A 19,519-nucleotide genomic window follows, 5' to 3' on the forward strand; every position below is an offset into this window, starting at 1 on the left:
TCTCCCTAGCTTACATTGACAAGCACATTTCTTACATTGACATGCTAATCTCTCACAATACAATGGCCACCCCCACAACTTCGTTTATCAAGATTTCTCCTATCTTACATTTACATGCAAATTTAATCTCTAGCCCCGCCCACTGACCCTTGGGCTACACCCATCTCAAACCTTTATAAATCCCTGCCTTAGCAGCGCTCCCACCATATATTTTTTCCTACCTCAGCAGCTCTCACCTGATGATGATTGCTTGTGTTGCGATCGAAATGTCGTGATCTTGTTATTATTTTATTTTTTCTATCTACGTTGCTTTACCGAAAGACCCAAAAAATATGACTGAAAAAATGTAATAATCCTGAACTTGTAATCATTCAAATGTGAGTCAAGCATTTTGCCAAAGTACCATTAGGCCAGGAACAATTACAGGTGTAAATAACGTGAGTGTAAAGAAGGTAATAATATTGCATATCATAGAAACAAAAACCTTGTTCTTGCACTTTCCCGCAGAGTCTATATTCATTAATTTTCACAACAGAAGGGCCTCCACTTCAGGAAGCTCTAGAGGCCATCTCTAAAGGCTAATTTGATCTACGGCTCCATGCTTGCCAAACAATTTGGAATAGGTGGCAGTACACACATTCTACCCCACCACACACTAACAGCATATCTACCTAGCTGTGGTGTTCCAATTTATACGCTGGATGGACAGCGGCGGTGGGAGATTTAAGCCAATTCACAATACAACTATTTTGCACTATTAAAATCACTTACTCGAGTAAAGTTGAATGTCTGGCTGCAGAATGTTGGTGATCCAAGGGGTAGGAAGATACCTCTCATACGACCCAGACACAAGGGCCCCAAATGTGTTGTAGTGGCATCTCACCCCTCCACCAAATCTATCTTTATTAAAGTTCTGCAAGCTCCTAAATGAACCTGGCACAAATACAAATTTTCAGCATTAATACGATAGAATTTGAACGGAGGGGGGGGGGGGCGAGCGGGAATCGCAGTGGTTATATTCACATTTCAGCATTGACATGTATTGGACTAAAGTGATATTGCCATATAAATATAAACAGATTAACCTATATATTTTTTTCTGGTACAGAGATGAGTGTATAATCAATTGTGCAACAGAGACAGAATTTGTAACTTAATGACAAGTGTATTTTTAAAGATGTAAATATAGCTAGTCAGTTATCTAAATATGTGGTCATCTGGTGTGGTGATCAAAATGGTAATTTACTACAAATAACATCAGGAACATAAATCGCTTAGTTTCAATTACATCATCATAAACTGCAACATATTTTAATCACTAAAATGCAGGACAAAGGATAATCTAACAATTAATGGTTTATATAATGTAATTTTTGCAGTGACTTCTTTTAAAAATTTTCTCAAAAGCAAATTAATGTTCAGCCTCACCTGTGACATTTAGAGGCTGGTAGCCATATCTGGATATGAGGTCCCCATTGATGTAGGACATGTCAAACTGTCCTTGCCACAAAGAGCAGGGGCAGGTAGTGAATCTGCTGATGGAAGGCAGGACTGACTCATTCCTATACCAGTCCATACACTTGCGCTTTGGATTAGTGGTCACAGCCAAGTTTGTATCCAGCCTGTAAGCCCATCTTCCTGTTAGACCTGCAACACATTCATTTATTGACGTAATATGTAATCTAGAAACTCACCATCATTATTGACAAAAGGATTGGAAAATTAGAAATAAAAAAGCCACATGTTGACCACAACACTTAGTCAACACAATGTCATGGACATAAAATATACACACATTAACTAGCTTGGATAACAAGGTAGACCATTGCGGCTTTAAAGTAGTGTCCTGTATATAGCATTTGCACTCAACTACTTAAAAAAACTACAGCATACATTTTAATTAATAAACGGGCATAGACATATCAGAATATTAATTGTTTCAAAAACCACAAATGAAGTGCCACTTCACTGCAGGAAGCACCGTGTAATTTTTTTTAAACATAATACATTGTAACAAAATTATTGCCACTCGCGACGTTTTACCCATGGCAAACCAAGGATGTAATGCATGGGAAAAGAAAAATACAACGGTAAAAAGGAAAAGAGAAGAGAAAGAATGGGGAAATAAGAGGAAAATAATGGAAATTAAATGGGAAAACGTGAGCATATGGTCAGGAAAGATGAGGAGAGGGTGGAGGCCACATAAGGGCCTTGACGCTGCATGGAGCAGCATCTGTTTTCACAGGGGGTGAGGAGACGGCAGGCCTTCAGAGTGCAAGTAGTCACACAGAGGTCACGTGATTTGGGAGAGGCATAAGCTCATTTAGATATGTAAATTTACCCAGGAAATTCTTGTTTAACAAATACTCTTGAATGTTTGGCATGTGGAAGGAAACCAGTGATGCCTGTCTTACCAGGAACTCTTACGAACCAAGTAGTAACCCAGTTCAATCCTGGTTATCTTCTGAGATCAGGCAAGAAAATAGAGGGGAATTGCTAATAGGAATGATGTGCCAAGTTACAAAAATGGTTATTGGATGCCATGGTAAGTTGGTGGGAAAATGTCTCTTTGGCAGTGATAATCACCACAATAACAAAACATGAATACCAATATCATCCATAATAGAGGTTTTTTTGGGTTGGATTGCATAAAAATATAAATGTGTTATTAAAACCCGCCACCACCCAACACAGCCAACTAGTAAGAGTTGTCACGTAAACAGAACATGCCAATTCGTCACTAGTACAGCACACCGGTGTGTTGGAGAGCCAAGCCACAACATTTACAATCCGAGCACGACGTTTCGCCAGTAATTACAACTAGCTTCATCAGGCTGTGTCGGGTGTGGTATTAAAATACACAAATGCTAAAATATTAGAATTGTATGAAGATGCTGCTTCAATGAACTTTTAAATGAAATTAAAATAATAACAACTTATTATTTGATACAGCATTGGCAGCTGTCAAGAGAGGCCTACGTGCTGTGAAGAAGGGCCGTTGCCCTCTCTGTGCTGTGAAGAAGGGCCGTTGGTCTCTCTGTGTGCTGTGAAAAGGGCCGTTGGTTGGCCTCTCTGTGTGCTGTGAAAAGGGCCGTAGCCCTCTGTGCTGTGAAGGGCCGTTGCTCAAAATATTACCTTAAACAATAAATGGTTTCATAGACACCCTGTAACAAGCTACTGTTCAGGGACATATAGATCTATCACACTCAGCGGGACGGCACTAGCATAAGCTAAAAAAATCCAGTTGTGGTTGTGTGCTTGACTTTTACGAAGACTGGTTGTGAAAGATCCATGCTCTTTGTTTGAAATTAACCTTTACATGAACTTGCAAGGAATGTGTGCTGCATCATGCAAGTGGTAAACCAACCCACTTTTATGGAGAAGCAACGTGTAAAAAAACAAATGCTTCACGTTAAAATAACGCATTTTGATGATTTACAAATGGCAAAGGAAATCCATATTTTGTATCAAAATGCAGCCCCGGAGGGTGAGTGGTCACCATATGTGGACAATTTGTGTAGAAATGTCATCAACCATGATGGTTTTTTTAACTAAACACTGCCTTTTACATAATTTCAGTTAAATGGTGATTGACTCAACCCATAATTCCTTTGGGGTAAATAAAGTGAGTACCCTGCCATATAATTTGGCTCTGTGATACAAAATGAACGCTTGCCCACGTTCTATTGTACGGGAAATTAATTGATCTTTTTACGTAAAAAAAAAATCACATGATGAACTCTGAACTGATGCCTAACCAAATAGAGTACAATTAATATTAATATAATGGATGCCACGAAGGTTATGGCTCAATTTCTCCCCATTTAATTTATCTCCTTATTGCTTGCTCATAAAATGTTATACACATTTTTGAGATGTTGACAAATTTAAGAAATCTATTTACCAAATCAGACATTTAGATGGTAGAAATCAACACGGCAATGTCGGACCACATAGAAGCCTGAGAACTTCCATATACAGATTGTCCTGTCCCATCCACCAAATAGTCCAGACGTGGTACCCTCATATTCATGTGCGCTAATACGTAAACCTTTTTTAAAAATTCATAAAAAAAGATATATTGTTGATGAAAAAGAAACCATTACTTTTATGGGAAGTCTTCTCCTACCAAATAACCTTCATATTAAGTTAAACATTGCTATCAATAATGAGAGGTTTATAAACATTTTTTCCCTCTCCCTCAAAAGTCACAAGCCCCGTTTGTATTTCCCCAAATATGCCTCGACATCTCCGTATGTATAACAAAACCTTAAATGAACATAATGGGAAATCCACAACAGGTGGAATAGTTTTGTTCCCTATATATGGGAAGAGCAACGTATTGCAAGTCATGTCAGAAAACACTACGTTGATTTCAATGTATTAAAGTGTACAAATGAATTACCAGTATTGTTTCCAATGACCATATCTGGGCGATAGCGAGCTGGATTTGTGGATCTTGACAGTGCGTCATTGTAATAGAACCGGTTTGTTCCACTGTGAGGGGCGAATAAAGACATGAGAGAATAGTTATCACTGATTTCTTTGAAGCAAGTTGACAGCTATATGAGTATTTCATGCTATAACCAGTATTACAAGAAATACAAGTAAACAAATATATATTGAGCTTATCTTTAAAAATCTAAAAAATCTTCGTGACCACGTTCATGGTGTTTTCTGCACACCACTGTGTTCCATGACATTGCAACAATGACAAATGTTCTTTGAGCATTCAAAGACCAGTGGTCCGGTCACCGTGGTTGCCACAAACACAATGACTGTTGACAACGTTGCACCCCACCTATTGAATCCCATGAGGGCATTGTTAGCGCTGGGGTCTCTGGCTTCTGGCCTCCATTGCATGCCTCCATCTTTGAAAAATATGAGGCAGAACGAGGAGTCGCCATCCGTGCTCAGAACGGCCTGGAAGGTGTTCGTCTGGAAGTGAAACAGCACCGTCAACTGATTAGTCATTCATTCCGAGTAGACTATCAATTGCTGGACATACGAGACTGAGTTGTAAGAGTATAAATTAAATCGTGGCGGGTGATAGAGCATGCCACTATATAAAAAGTAGTAAAGTATGGATGGATAAATACACAATGTCGACTAATATATTGAAATGAGCAAGGACATGCTATTTTTATATGGAATTACAGCATGTGATATTTACCTCAGTACAAACTATAGATTCTATGACGATCCAGGAGCTAGAAATATCACGAATAAATATGCATGCTCTGTTGCCACTTTGATTTAACCTTGATCATGAAAACTGTTTTTTTAAGTCGTTTAATGATGTTTCTAGCACACACAAAACTTGACTAGTCTCACTACATCTAGTAGGTGGTTTCCGCGATTGTTTTGAGAATATATTCATAATTCAAATAAAAACAAATAAGTCAAGCTATCGAGAGCAGTGCAGCCATTCTTGATAAGAAAAAAAAACTCAAGAGCTGCTGAGATAGGCCACGATGATGTGTTGACATACAACACAGAATTGTCTATTGGTTGAAATCTGAGATAAAGTCCAGTTCGTATCAAGGGTACAGTCCTGATAACCTTGGTGCTACACAGATTGAGACACATTTATAGTTCTGCAATTTAATTCATGTACATGTGGAGGGGATTTTTTCAGAAAAAAGTAAAACATTTCTTCTAAACATGTGGTCAATGCAATACACTGTATTTCATAAGTGTTTATCCATCTCTAAAAAAGTACCATGAAAAAACATTTCAAATGGCACCTTCTTGAGGTGGTTACCTACACCTGTAGCACGATTTTTCTAAAAACTATTTATCTGTCAAAATAGTGAACCTGATAAAAATTGTAAACAAACTTAAAATTCAATTTGTTTTTAAAATAAAAGGTACGCCGAAGCGCCTGCCATACATGTATGTACAACAAAGCCATGTTTACAGACATGTACTCACCACTATGACTTCTGGTGTGTACCTATTCGTATCAATAAATTTATGATTAAAAAAACCTGCCTCTTATAATTTTACTTGCACAAGAAAACTGCAGTACTAACATAAACCTATAAGTCAAGATACAGTACTAATGCAGGTACAAGTATAACGTTGACCTTTCTGCTGGTTTCACAGATTCGTTATTCATATTATTGATGCAACTCGACCTGAATATACTGTATAATTGTGCTTGAGATTGGGAACATTGATGTCAGGAGGAGGACATAAATTTTCCTTCGACAGTCCCTCAAACGTCAGGCATGACTTGCTTACACTCCGGTTCTGTGTGTTCTAAGATGGCTAAAAAGCCCAATGCGAGACCCGCAAACTCTGCCGAGGTTTGGGCAGGTGGTACTTGAGGGCTCGAGTGGGTCGGTCGGTTGAGCTGCAGCTGCGCTCCTTTCACTGCCTGCATTTGACTTCCTTGTGCTTTCACAGAAGAGACTCAAAGTGTGCAGTGCAGACCTGAATGCGACACATCCAGTGTGTGCGTTCTGGCCAATTGATAAGCATTTGCCATAAAAAAACGAAATATTACCGTAGTGCTACGATTGTATAATAATGGTTAGCTAATAATTTTATTTTAGTGCTCGTAAAGGGCAGTATTAAAAAAGAGGCGGTTAAAGGGGATGAATCAGGAGTTGTTGTTGGTTTGCGAAGATGGAAAAAACTTGTTTCCCCATTCCAGAGGTTCTAACTCTATATGTCATGACACGAACTGACCAAGTGAGATAAAAACTCTCGTGTGACGGATGGCCTTTTTTTATCTTTATGAAAACGTGTTTTTTGTTAAAGATGTTCCATACAGGTATCAAAAATAGAATGTCAGTCTGTACCTCGTGCACAGAACTGGGGGAACTGGAATTTGCTGATAATTTACATACAAAATGCATTTCCTCTTGGTTTATTCCACACGGTATGCAGGTTCACCACCCACTCGCCTAACTTCTTGCCAGCTGCAACCCCACCCTGTAATCTGGTTAGAGCCACCACCCTTGCCTTCAACTGAACAATGTAAAAATTGAGCGTTGTTATATTTCACATGATACCTTGAATCAAGGAGGTTTTGTACCTTGGTACAAACATTTTTTCGTGAGTTGCTGACAAGCTGCGGATATGTGTATTATGCTAACGTATGGAAAATGGTGACATGGCCTTTAGTATTATGTGATATGGTGGCATGGCCCGGTGTTATGGGATATGGATCAAGCTGTGGACCCTGGCAATAACAGTCAAAAACCATGGTTATAGATGGACATGGAATTTAATTGTAAGAAACATTTGGTGAGACTTGTACAATGATACTTGCATTGTACAGCATTCCCACCACTTGCTCAGGGCTCTAAACAGGAGAAGAGTACCACCGCAATGCTCATTTGAGCCAAGAAATCACTATGACTTTTGTATGATATCACTGGGATGGCCTTACGTATTTTAAGTTGCTCCTGGCAGGCACAGCCGGGGCATCCACCCAGGTGATCTTCAACATCCATGTGGGCTCATAGCCACGTGTGTCTGACTGGCTGCTAAAGTTGGCTCGGATCTGCTCCATCACCTTCCCACGAAGGTTCAAGGCATCAATTTTATTGCTGAGGCCTTGAGTAAAATCATACTCCTGTCAAGAAACAGTGGACATTTGTTGTTAGCTGCAATAATTCATTGTGATGCATTTTCCTATCAGAACACAAACTGCAGAATAAACGGACACATCACGGTAAGTCGATTGGCATGTTGAGTGTCGTGGGTGAAAGCGTAGGTATTCACACCTCTTCCGGGATATCTGGTCCGTGTGGAAGATTAGGCCACACACACCCTCCAAATGGGCTCTCTAGAGCGCCCTCTAGTGGACGTCATTCAGCCAGATACCGTGTATGCAACCCAGATTAAGATAAACACTGTGTGTGTTTTGTAAAGCCACTGCTGCTTCTCCATGCCGTGTTGACCAGAGATTTTGTGTTGTTAGCATGTACCATGACGCTGGTCATTGCGGGCTGGTGAACGGGAAGGGCCCAGAACTGGTTCAGATAGAACTCGCCACGGATGTTAGCCGTGGGCTGAGAATCAAAGTTAGGTCACCAGGTTCATAGTGCAGAATATTAAACCACTGTACTATCACTTCCCAATACAATGACAGTACATGTTAATAAAAAATCGCAGTAATGTGTAATTTAATGTTATGACATACAGAAACAAAAGCCAGTGTTAAGCTATAGTGGTGCCTGGGAGTGTAATTGGAACTCAATGAATTATGCACACCATGTCAATGATTTGTTTCCTATTGAAGGCTACTTTTAACAAACCTGAAAGTACATCGCCCCAGTGTCTGAGGAGAAGTCAGCATCATCCCAGAACACGGCAATCATAGGGATTGAAGAGGCATCTGTAAAACCGTTGATGAAGGGGTTGGGATAGGCAAACCTCGTTGAATCTTCGACATCTTTGAAAATAATCAGGCCATTGTCTGTAAACTGTAGATCAGAAGCATAAACAAGATACCATGAGTACAACTTATATTAAAAAGAATAGCGTGCATTAATGGTATAATCAATTTTTTTGCTGTCATTCATCACCTTAACTGAAAGCACCTTTGTCAGCATCATCAACATCATCCTACTTACACGTAATTGTAATAAACTAAACTGCGAAACAATTTTTATTTTACCTGGTAAGGCCCACTGAGCTATATAGCTCTTTTTCAAATGATAGGTCAACGAAGTGACTTATCATGAGGAAATGTATAGCAGCCAAATACTCGAAATGCATGTTGATTCTAAATATGGAGAGAAAACCGGAGGACTCGGAGACAAATCCACATGACCACGGCAAGAGAGAGAACATGCAAACTCCAAATATACAGGTGTCATAGTCAGGATTTTACCCACAACCTCCTGTATACCAGGCGAGGTAGTTTATATCTTACCACCGTGGTGGCCCATGCCAACACCATTGGCTCTGTGAGGTGATAATTGTGTTTGCACTTAACTATGCAAATGAATAAATGTAAAGCAACGCGTGAAATTAAAAAAAACAAATACATGTTCTTAAGGATTATGCAAAAAAATGCACACGCATACACGTGTTATTAATTTACATATAAAGTAAAGAGTTTAAACATAACTGGCTACTGTACTTACATACAACCGCTGGTAGAACTTGGAGGCAAAAGGAAATCCATACGGAGGTGAGAAGAACTGAGACACTGAATCCGTGGAAATGGGCTTCATAGTTGTGTCACCCACAGTTGGTCCATATTCTAAAAGTCTTTTCTCTACATATACAAAATAAACACAAATTGCCACATTTTACAATGAATCCTTGCAGTCACGAAAGCTTTAAATGTAGAATTTTACAATGCGTTCATAAGTGACATACCAGTGGATGTTGGTCTTCAAAATACTTAATTTCCTGGTTAATTGCCATAGTCTGCAATTAACTTTACACGAGCTGTAATGTTTCAATTCGATTTGGGTTCTGCATGTGCTGTGTAGGATTTACAATGGCAGGTCATGCACGACTCATCTAATTATCTGGAGTGATGGGAGGTAAGGGACTGCCCGGATAAAAACAATCACAAAGCTAGGATCGTGCAAAACACGTGTAAATCAGGCTATCAAAACATTGACATAATGGGGGTGATGGCATTGAATGTGTCATCTGTTTTTGGTTATACTTGCCGACGCATTTGCAGTCACGTGAGTACCGAGTCACTGACCATCAATGATTGAGGAGCTGCTAATAATTGAACCATAAGGACATCAACTAGACATCGTCACTACATGTGGCGATATCTAGCTGCTTGACTACCACAGGAAGCAGCTGCTTGGACTAAATATCCCACACTCATTCCCTGATGGCATGCAAAGGCTGGCATTTCAAAATGAGGTTATAGCAGTGCACAGAAACAGCAGTATGGGCAATACCAACTGCACAACACGTACAACATTGTACGATGTGCAATATCAAGAGAACTATGATTCCTTACCAATGCATTGAACACCATCTCCCTCGTAACCGGCATTGCATTTGCAGCTGTAGGAGCCCGCTGTGTTGGTGCAGGTGGCACGCGTGGCATGGCAGGGATGCGCTACGCACTCGTCAACATCTACACACGTGCAGTAAACACAAACGTGCATGCAGATGACATGCAACCGCACACGCAAAGATCCACAGAGTACAAATGCTCGAACACACAAATGCACCCCGGGGGTAGAAATTCCCACGGGATTCCCAGGTGACTGTTAAAGATGACGTCACGAAGGAAAGGAAAGAGAAGGCGGGGCATGAGAGAGAGGGAACGCCCAGGTGGCGATAGAGTGGTGACATCACCGGATGAGGCGGGGCGATCGGGGCGGCTTCCTGGTGGTATTTGGGAGTAGAGTGGTCGTGCGTGGGGTGAGCTCGTGCGGAAAATAAAGAAGAGTGTGTCGTCTGAATCTTCATCTGTGGACTCATTACAAATATATAAATAACCCTATATACGTCTTCGGATATATCAATATACGAGGGCCCTTCAATTTTTTAATGATCTGATTGAACACTGGCACAATTCATGTGGCTACTTGGTAGAAATATGGTAGTTTTCACTTAAAATGGGGGTCCTTTCCATATTTGTTTTTATTAAAGTGTGACTGATTCTTGACAAAAACTCACCCTTTCTGCCACTACAGTAATTGCGGAAATTCCCAAAAACGGGGTTAAATCAAGATTAAGGAAGAATCTATGGAAAAAGTATTCTGCAAATTGCCATCAAAAGGAATCCTATCAATCATGCTATGGCTGCCACATTTTTATGACCGCTTTACCCAGCAAAATCTCACTAAGTCTCATGCCTTTTTCAGAAGGGTCCTGCCAAGTTTTTGCAGTCGTGGGCAATGTTACTGCGTGTACTCCCAATTGATAAATTTGCAGGTAAATTTTCACCATCGGGATGTTTAGTCAATGCCAGTTACATTGTATGTTTTCTTTTAGCTATGGGAGAAAATAGACTAAACCCATGCAGAACATGGGGAGAACATACAAACGCCATATAGTGCCCTAGTCAGGATTCGAAACTGGGCCCTTCTTGATACAAGACAATTGTTACCACTGCGTCTACCCTGCCGCCCTGTATAACAATGTCTTGTCGATTGCAATTTTATATTTTAAGCGATGTATTTTATTTATCCCCCCTTTGCATGAGAAACAACTATACCAAGTAATGTACAGAAAATGGAGAGGCAACATATAAAAACAACATAACGTAAATCAATATTATCTGTAACAAACATGTTTCATGCTCAGGTTTTTTCTTAACACAACCCGTTTTAAGCAAACAGAAACAAACGTGTCTTACCTTCTGAGCAGTTTACACCTCTCCATCCACTCCAGCAAATACAAGTGTAGCTATTATCACCGTCCAAACAGGTTCCATTATTTTGGCATACACTTCCAGCACACTCGTCAATATCTATTTGGACAAATTAAAACATTAACATTTCACTATGAGATCTCTTTTACCAGTGGCAAAATATATTAGTAGGTTTTTACCCTTTTAACTGGTACAAAACTGACACCTTTATAAAGGGTAAAAACCTACTATTAACATTTCAGTGCCAGTTTCCATGTATATGTTTTATTTTTATTGTGTTCGTCATATGAATATGGTTATAAACTGTGTTTTCTGTTTTGGGTCCACCAGATGCTGCCATGGTATATTGGTGAGTACCTATGTGAATGTATGTTGAACTTCTTTTGCACCATATGTACCTAACCATGCTAATCGGATATGTAGGGGGGAAGGACAACAGACTGAACACCAAAAGCAGTTCTCGAGAAATGAGTTTTCAATTTAGATTTAAAAGAGCATAGCTCCAGTGACTTCCTAATGTCACAAGGATGAGCGTTCCAGACGGCCGCAGATGCACATCTGAAAGTGCCGCGCGATGCGGTGACCATCTTTGTTCGACGGAGTGGGGGGGGGCTTCTTGTACCATAGTCTTGCTGTGGATTTGACACCTGATGATGATTGCTTTTGTTGCAGTTGAAACGTCGTGAGAATTTATATTGTTTTATATTTTTATTATTTTATTATTTCCCATCTACGTGACTTTACCGAAAGAACCAAGAATATGAATCCCTGCAGTCACGAATGCTTTAAATCAAAATTTAACTTGAATAATAGTTTATCAAACTGGGCTATAAGGTAAAGGTGCAGCCTTACGATTTTCATGTTCACGCCACTGCTGTTGGAAGTGCCTGCACTGGAGGGAGCACAAAATAGTCCCCCTATGTATGTATGCATGTATGTATGTTGAATTTCATTCGCACCATACATAGCCAACTGTGCGGGGGAAGGACAACACTAAACACAAAAAAGCAGTTCTAAAGGAATGAGTTTGTCAATCTAGATGATTTAAAAGTGCATAGCTCCAGTGGCATTCATAATATCGGAAGGAAGAGCGTTCCAGATGGCCGCAGAAGCGCATCCGAAAGTGTGCGATGCAGGGACCCTCTTTGTTCGATGGGTTGTCGGGTTCGTAACACAGCGCGCTAACTCGCTACAGTTGTGAACGTTTGAGATCCTTGGGCCTAGTGTCACCAGGACAACACATGCCTTGTTAACTGTCTGAGATCCCCCCCCACCACTAACTGTTGACATGCCAATACAGGGAATTATAAATACTCAATATGTGTTGTGTATTTTTAAGAGTTACACGACAAGATTGTAATGCACTTACTCTCTGTGCAGTTCAGCCCACTCCAGCCTGACACACAGGTACACGAGTAGGAGCCTTGAGTGTTGGCACAGCTGCCTCCATGTTTGCAAGGCCTCGACTGACATTCATCCACATCTGCAAGGTAATACATTGTGCATATGACTTATCAAATCAATTACACTGCAGAATTAGTTATAGTATATTTATGTATTCGATGAATTCATCCTTGTGAACATTTCACAAACCTCATGATTCCATAAAGTGTACAAAGGGCTTCTTGTACACCACCGTATTTTGGAATTTCATAGCTTTTCTAAAGATGTACATTTTAGGCTAATATTACTATATAAATAATTTTAAAGTACTGTAACTTGATGCTAGACTGACGATGACTATAGAGTGTTGACGTATTATAAAAAATGTAACCTATATCAGGGGTTATTGCGATTAAATATAAAGATATAGGGCGTTTCAGTTATACTTTTAAAACACTAATTAAAAGAAAGATTTTCCAAACCTTCATGTGTATTTTGTATGTATGTACAGTGTTACAAGTTGTCTTATTAAAATAAAAAATAACATACTCCTTCAATTAAACTAAACTATTATATTTACTAGGTAAAGTTCACTGAGCTATTAGCTATTAGATGTGGCTTTTACCACACGAGGGTATGCATAGCAGCAACCAAACAATGTAAATGCATGTTTATAAATGTGGAGGGAAAAACCGGACCCAGAGAAAAATCGATGCGACCACACGGAGAGAGAACACGCTACTCCGAAAATACAACAGGCATCGTCAAGATCAGGATCAAACCTCTTGTGTACCAGGCGAGAAAGCTGACACCTAGTCAAAACTATATTTAGGGGTTTATTTTAGTTGAACGTTGCCTCTATAGTTTACTAAAATAATTGTGATGACGTGAATAAGGCATGTTAGGCTCACCACTACATATCTGTGGGCTGGTGAGGCTGAACCCACTGTTACAGTAGCAGGTAGACATTGATGTCTTCGCATCAATGAAGCATTGGCCGTTGGTGCAGGCAAGGTTGCAGGAGTTGAGTGCTGTAAAAATAATCAATTTCACATCATCATCACTGTCATTAACAAACTTAAACACCAAGTAAAAAAAGGATACCGCACACTGTTTAAATTTAAGCATCGCATAATCTGCATCAGCATCATCATCATCATCCATGGTCTATCAAGTGCTGAATTAAGACCTCTCCAGGCCATTGCCATCTCTTGGTCCGGCGATACCACAATCCATCTCACTCCGGCACAAGAACTGATCTCAATGCTACATTCCTAATGTGGTTGTCCTCTTCGGTGCATTCTCTTCTTTGGTGAAATTCCATCATCGGTCTCGTCGTCCATCGCCCATCATCACGCCCTCGAGTGATGTGTCCTGCCCAATCCCACTTAAGTTCCTTAACAGCCAATATAGCGTTTCTGATTTTTGTTTGTTACCTGATCCATAGTTGTTCAAATGTGATGGTCAAATTCGATGAGCATATTTTTTGTCTTTTCCATATGTCATACAAAACCAAATTAATTTAATTTGAAATTATGACGTTGCAAAGATACATCAGCATCGAAAGCCAAAGTGCTGAATTATTTACATGATTGTATTATTTCATGGGCTATGTCAGTATAAAACATAATGCCAACATAGGCTGTAATTTAATACACATTGATCACAGAGATGGAATCACAGAGATGGTTTCCATCTCTGCATTTATTAGAATCTAATTGAAAAGAAGAACACACGCTTGTGTAAATGTGTTCAGGACAAATTTGTTGAAAATTAATAAGGCTCAACAAATAATGTAGGTTTGCAAAAATGTATATAAACATATTTTCAAATCTGGAAATTATTATTGTTTTAGATAAACAGTGAATTCGAGTTGTGGCTATGTTTGATGCAACAAAGAGAAAGTCCATGAGCCCAGACCAGATATGTCACTTGTCAATATCACCAGATGTGGCATAGTTTTAGTAGCTGCAATTTGTTACATGGTCAATAACAGTGAATTACGTGATAACCACGTGGAATGAGTGGGTTATCAAATAACTGACTTGTATTAGTTTAAAACGTAGGATGACTTGTATTAGCCATATAAATAAATTGGGGCTCTTTAAAGATGTTATTCATTAGGTGGTACCAATTTCTTCTCCCGTTACATCGCAGGATTGTAAGAGTTAGCAGCTGCTTGGGGAAGGCCTTCGTCCAGTCGTGGATTGACCATGATTGATGATGATAATGCTAGCAACCAAAACAATTCAAATCAACCAATGCTTATGTTTGTGCAAGAACCGGTACCTGTTACTTGCTTCACTGACACTCCGGCATTGGAGACATTGCCTCTTCCGAAGGTTTTGACCGTGATTGTGTATTCAACACCAGGACGTAGACCAGAAAACCTGGCTGTGAGTGACCCGGTCGGGCTGACCGACACAGCCGATGCCTCTTGAGGAGAGATGAATGCAATGTACTGCTCCACATAACCCTCGGCAGCCAGCCACACAACCTCCAGGGAGGTGTTTTTCACCCCTTGGCTGGTCAAAGTCAAATTTTTCACGAGTCCCGGCACCATGATTGCAGTCGTAGTTGGCACGGAGGTCGTGGAGACAGTTGTTGCGGATGATGGTGTCAGTGATATCGACGAAGTAATAACATTTGTTGTGGATTGTGTTGTTGTCCCATTTGAAGTTGGTGTTGTACCTGAATTTACAGACGTACATATGAACATGTATTAGGTTGCGGCGTGATTACACATTTACTTCATGGGACCTCCTTTGCCAGTACCAAAATATGAGAATAGGTTTTCCCCTTTTTTCTGGCAACAACACAGGTGTTAAGATGTTAGAATATCAAACTGAAACCTTTTACAAAGGAATCATGTCTGCATTAACCAAGCTACTTGTGGTCAGAATGCAAACAAAAAACATACTCTGATAATTTATGCATTGTCCTTGAAACGGATTGGTCCACACCAAAGACGCTAAAAGGCGTCGTCTGGTCTAACACCGTTTGAGACTAGGCTCGAAAGAAAGCCGTCTCTGGTGTGGACCAATCAATTTCAAGGACAATGCATATATTAACAGAGTATGTTTTTTGTTTGCATTCTGACCACAAGTATTGTGGTTAATGCAGACATGATTCCTTGTAAAAGGTTTCAGTTTGGTGTTTTAACATCTTAACACCTGTTTTGTTGCCAGAAAAAAGGGGAAAACCTATTCTTACACATTGACTGTATTACTGCATACATGACCTCTTTCCACTTTGTTGTATTCCACATAATTTACTTTAAAAAATAGTTAACACTACTTGGTGAATTAGAACATGAATCATTTACAATTAGTGGAACGTAACTGTTCAGGAAATACATTTTTCATTCTAATTTTCTAGCATACATTTTAAGCCAGTGTCTCCCTGCTCAATTTAGTATTTGGCTGCTATGAATTTTATTTGGCAGCTATACATTTCCAGATGATGTGCCTCTTCGTGGAACTATCATTTGTGGCCAGATCGTTTCTGAAAAAGAGCTGTATAGCTCAGTGGGCCTTACCTGCTAAAATAAAACAAAAATTGAGTAAAATTTTGTATTAAAGTCGGTGCTCATCCCCACTCACAACATTGAACCAGTATGGAAAACAACATCTCAAAGGACAGAGACCTCAGTCTCTACAGAGGACAAATACAATTTAATTTTCACAGTGGTGCTTATTTTATCTAGCTTTGAAAAATGATGAGCTGAACTCACAATCTCCACCCAGCCTCATATTATTTAATATATGGACAGCAGAATACAGACTTTTGATACATGAGCCCACTTTACACTGCTTACCCGAGTTAGACACAGTGGTGGAAGTCGATGAAGTCGTTGGAGATGTCACCGGTGAAATGCTACTAATTGTTGAAGCCGGAGTGACTGTTGCATTTGTGGTTGAGGCCGTAGACGATGACACTGTTGATATTATTGTTGTGTATGAGGTGGGTGAGTTCACTATCAGTTGAGTCACAGCTGTGCTTGTTGACTGGTTTGTAAGTGCAGTCACTGTTGTGCTATTGGTTGGCAATGTAGTTGTTGATGTTGTTGCCGAGCCCACAGCTGTGTTAGCTGCTGTCGTGTTCGATGTAGCAGGCGACAACAGCAGACTCGCACTTGTCGACGCTACCGTTGAGGAATTGGGAGCCGCTGGTGTCATTGTGGCTGTGGTTGTTGTGCTTGATGTCCCTAATACTATTGGTAGAGTCACGTTTGTGCTATTAGGTCCTATTGTGGACATTGCTGCGGTGGTCACTGATGTCACAGTGGTCTTTGAAGTTGCGTTTGATGCCGCTGTTAGAGCTACGGGACTTGTTGCATTTATATTCACTAATGTGCTTTCGGTCCCAACTCTCGTTGTTGATGCTGTTGTCGACTCCACAGCTGATGTATTCGCTGCTGTGTTTGAGGGCACTGTTATTGGTGATGTGTTTACAATGGTAGTGGTTGCATTCATAGAATCTGTTATATGTGTTACCGGGGTGGCTGATGTTGAGATTGATGGAGGTTGAGTCACAGCTGATGTATTCGCTGCTGGTGTGTCTGAGGGCGCTGTTATTGGTAATGTCTCCACAGCGGTAGTGGTTGCATTAATAGAATCAGTTGTATTTGTTACAGGGGCGGCTGATGTTGAGAATGATGGGGGTTGAGTCACAGCTGATGTATTCGCTGCTGTTGTGTCCGAGGGTGCTGTTATTGGTGATATCTCCACAGCGGTAGCGGTTGCATTAATAGAATCAGTTGTATTTGTTACCGGGGCGGCTGATGTTGAGAATGATGGAGGTTGAGTCACAGCTGATGTATTCGCTGCTGGTGTGTCTGAGGGCGCTGTTATTGGTAATGTCTCCACAGCGGTAGTGGTTGCATTAATAGAATCAGTTGTATTTGTTACCGGGGCGGCTGATGTTGAGAATGATGGAGCTTGAGTCACAGCTGATGTATTCGCTGCTGTTGTGTCTGAGGGCGCTGTTATTGGTAATGTCTCCACAGCGTTAGTGGTCGCATTAATAGAATCAGTTGTATTTGTTACCGGGGCGGCTGATGTTGAGAATGATGGAGGTTGAGTCACAGCTGATGTATTCGCTGCTGTTGTGTCCGAGGGCGCTGTTATTGGTGATGTCTCCACAGCGGTAGCGGTTGCATTAATAGAATCAGTTGTATTTGTTATCAGGGCGGCTGATGTTGAGAATGATGGAGCTTGAGTCACAGCTGATGTATTCGCTGCTGTTGTGTCTGAGGGCGCTGTTATTGGTGATGTCTCCACAGTGGTAGCGGTTGCATTAATAGAATCAGTTGTATTTGTTACCGGGGCGGCTGATGTTGAGAATGATGGAGGTTGAGTCACAGCTGATGTATTCGCTGCTGGTGTGTCTGAGGGCGCTGTTATTGGTAATGTCTCCACAGCGGTAGTGGTTGCATTAATAGAATCAGTTGTATTTGTTACCGGGGCGGCTGATGTTGAGAATGATGGAGCTTGAGTCACAGCTGATGTATTCGCTGCTGTTGTGTCTGAGGGCGCTGTTATTGGTAATGTCTCCACAGCGTTAGTGGTCGCATTAATAGAATCAGTTGTATTTGTTACCGGGGCGGCTGATGTTGAGAATGATGGAGGTTGAGTCACAGCTGATGTATTCGCTGCTGTTGTGTCCGAGGGCGCTGTTATTGGTGATGTCTCCACAGCGGTAGCGGTTGCATTAATAGAATCAGTTGTATTTATTATCAGGGCGGCTGATGTTGAGAATGATGGAGCTTGAGTCACAGCTGATGTATTCGCTGCTGTTGTGTCTGAGGGCGCTGTTATTGGTGATGTCTCCACAGTGGTAGCGGTTGCATTAATAGAATCAGTTGTATTTGTTATCGGGGCGGCTGATGTTGAGAATGATGGAGTTTGAGTCACAGCTGATGTATTCGCTGCTGTTGTGTCTGAGGGCGCTGTTATTGGTGATGTCTCCACAGTGGTAGCGGTTGCATTAATAGAATCAGTTGTATTTGTTACCGGGGCGGCTGATGTTGAGAATGATGGAGGTTGAGTAATTTCAGCGAATGATGCATTTATTGGTGCAGTCATGGCCGATACACCTTCTGATGTGAAGAATACTGTAGAATTACTCGTTGTGTTTGAGGTGGTTGATCTTGGTGGACTTGCTGTCTGTGGTGACTGTGTTGAATTAGCAGTCCATGGCATGGTTGAATATGTTGTTGCCACTGTGAGAATAATTCAATAGTTTACAATTAATCAATCATTCTTGTGACTTAAACAACCTTTCAATGTACATTGCAGTAAAACAAGAACAATACGCATTATTTACTCAGAAAAGCCTGAGTATTAAGACGATTTTTCATAAGGATCCTTACTGATCGATATTATCAGGAAACTAGAATGCGCCCGAGAAAAACAACACATTTCATACTGGGTGATACTCAGTATTGTCATCCTTTGGCACCCTTGTAGCCTTATGCCTAAAACACATGCCAAGCCTTCGTAGTCACCCACAAGGGTTATATTTGTTTAACTTATAAGGCCTCCTGGAATTGGGAATATTTAGGCTTATTTGGTCACAGGCCAATGTATTTCTATCATCAGTTACACAATGTACGTTCATATCTGCTGATGGAAAAAACTATGTCCCGTATATAATGTACTGTACAAATACACAAATTCTGTCTATCTACCTGTAAATCATAGAGTTTCTGTTTTTGAACATATGCAACGCCTACGTGTTAAACGTAGGCGTTGTATATGTTAAACTGACAAATGCACCATGATTCTAATATCACCATTAAGGGACAGAAATTTG

At 40.5% G+C, this 19,519-nt stretch overlaps 1 protein-coding gene across 1 annotated transcript in view; it reads right to left on the bottom strand.

Moving 5' to 3' along the window:
* Window positions 1-19,519, bottom strand: part of LOC144728258 (uncharacterized) — a 316,355-nt gene that overhangs the window by 225,951 nt on the left and 70,885 nt on the right. Inside the window, exons 47-59 of the mRNA XM_078607566.1 lie at window positions 16,521-18,926; window positions 14,993-15,394; window positions 13,615-13,734; window positions 12,690-12,803; window positions 11,306-11,419; window positions 9,956-10,075; window positions 9,108-9,241; window positions 8,274-8,441; window positions 7,403-7,588; window positions 4,802-4,938; window positions 4,406-4,497; window positions 1,429-1,647; window positions 772-933 (exon numbers count right to left, since the gene is read on the bottom strand). Of these exons, the coding sequence (XP_078463692.1) occupies window positions 772-933; window positions 1,429-1,647; window positions 4,406-4,497; window positions 4,802-4,938; window positions 7,403-7,588; window positions 8,274-8,441; window positions 9,108-9,241; window positions 9,956-10,075; window positions 11,306-11,419; window positions 12,690-12,803; window positions 13,615-13,734; window positions 14,993-15,394; window positions 16,521-18,926 (4,374 nt within the window). The remainder of the gene's footprint in view (window positions 1-771; window positions 934-1,428; window positions 1,648-4,405; window positions 4,498-4,801; window positions 4,939-7,402; window positions 7,589-8,273; window positions 8,442-9,107; window positions 9,242-9,955; window positions 10,076-11,305; window positions 11,420-12,689; window positions 12,804-13,614; window positions 13,735-14,992; window positions 15,395-16,520; window positions 18,927-19,519) is intronic.

This window comes from Lampetra planeri, chromosome 28 (genome assembly GCF_965212315.1).
Source record: "Lampetra planeri chromosome 28, kcLamPlan1.2.h2, whole genome shotgun sequence".
NCBI classification, from domain to species: Eukaryota; Metazoa; Chordata; class Hyperoartia; order Petromyzontiformes; family Petromyzontidae; genus Lampetra; species Lampetra planeri.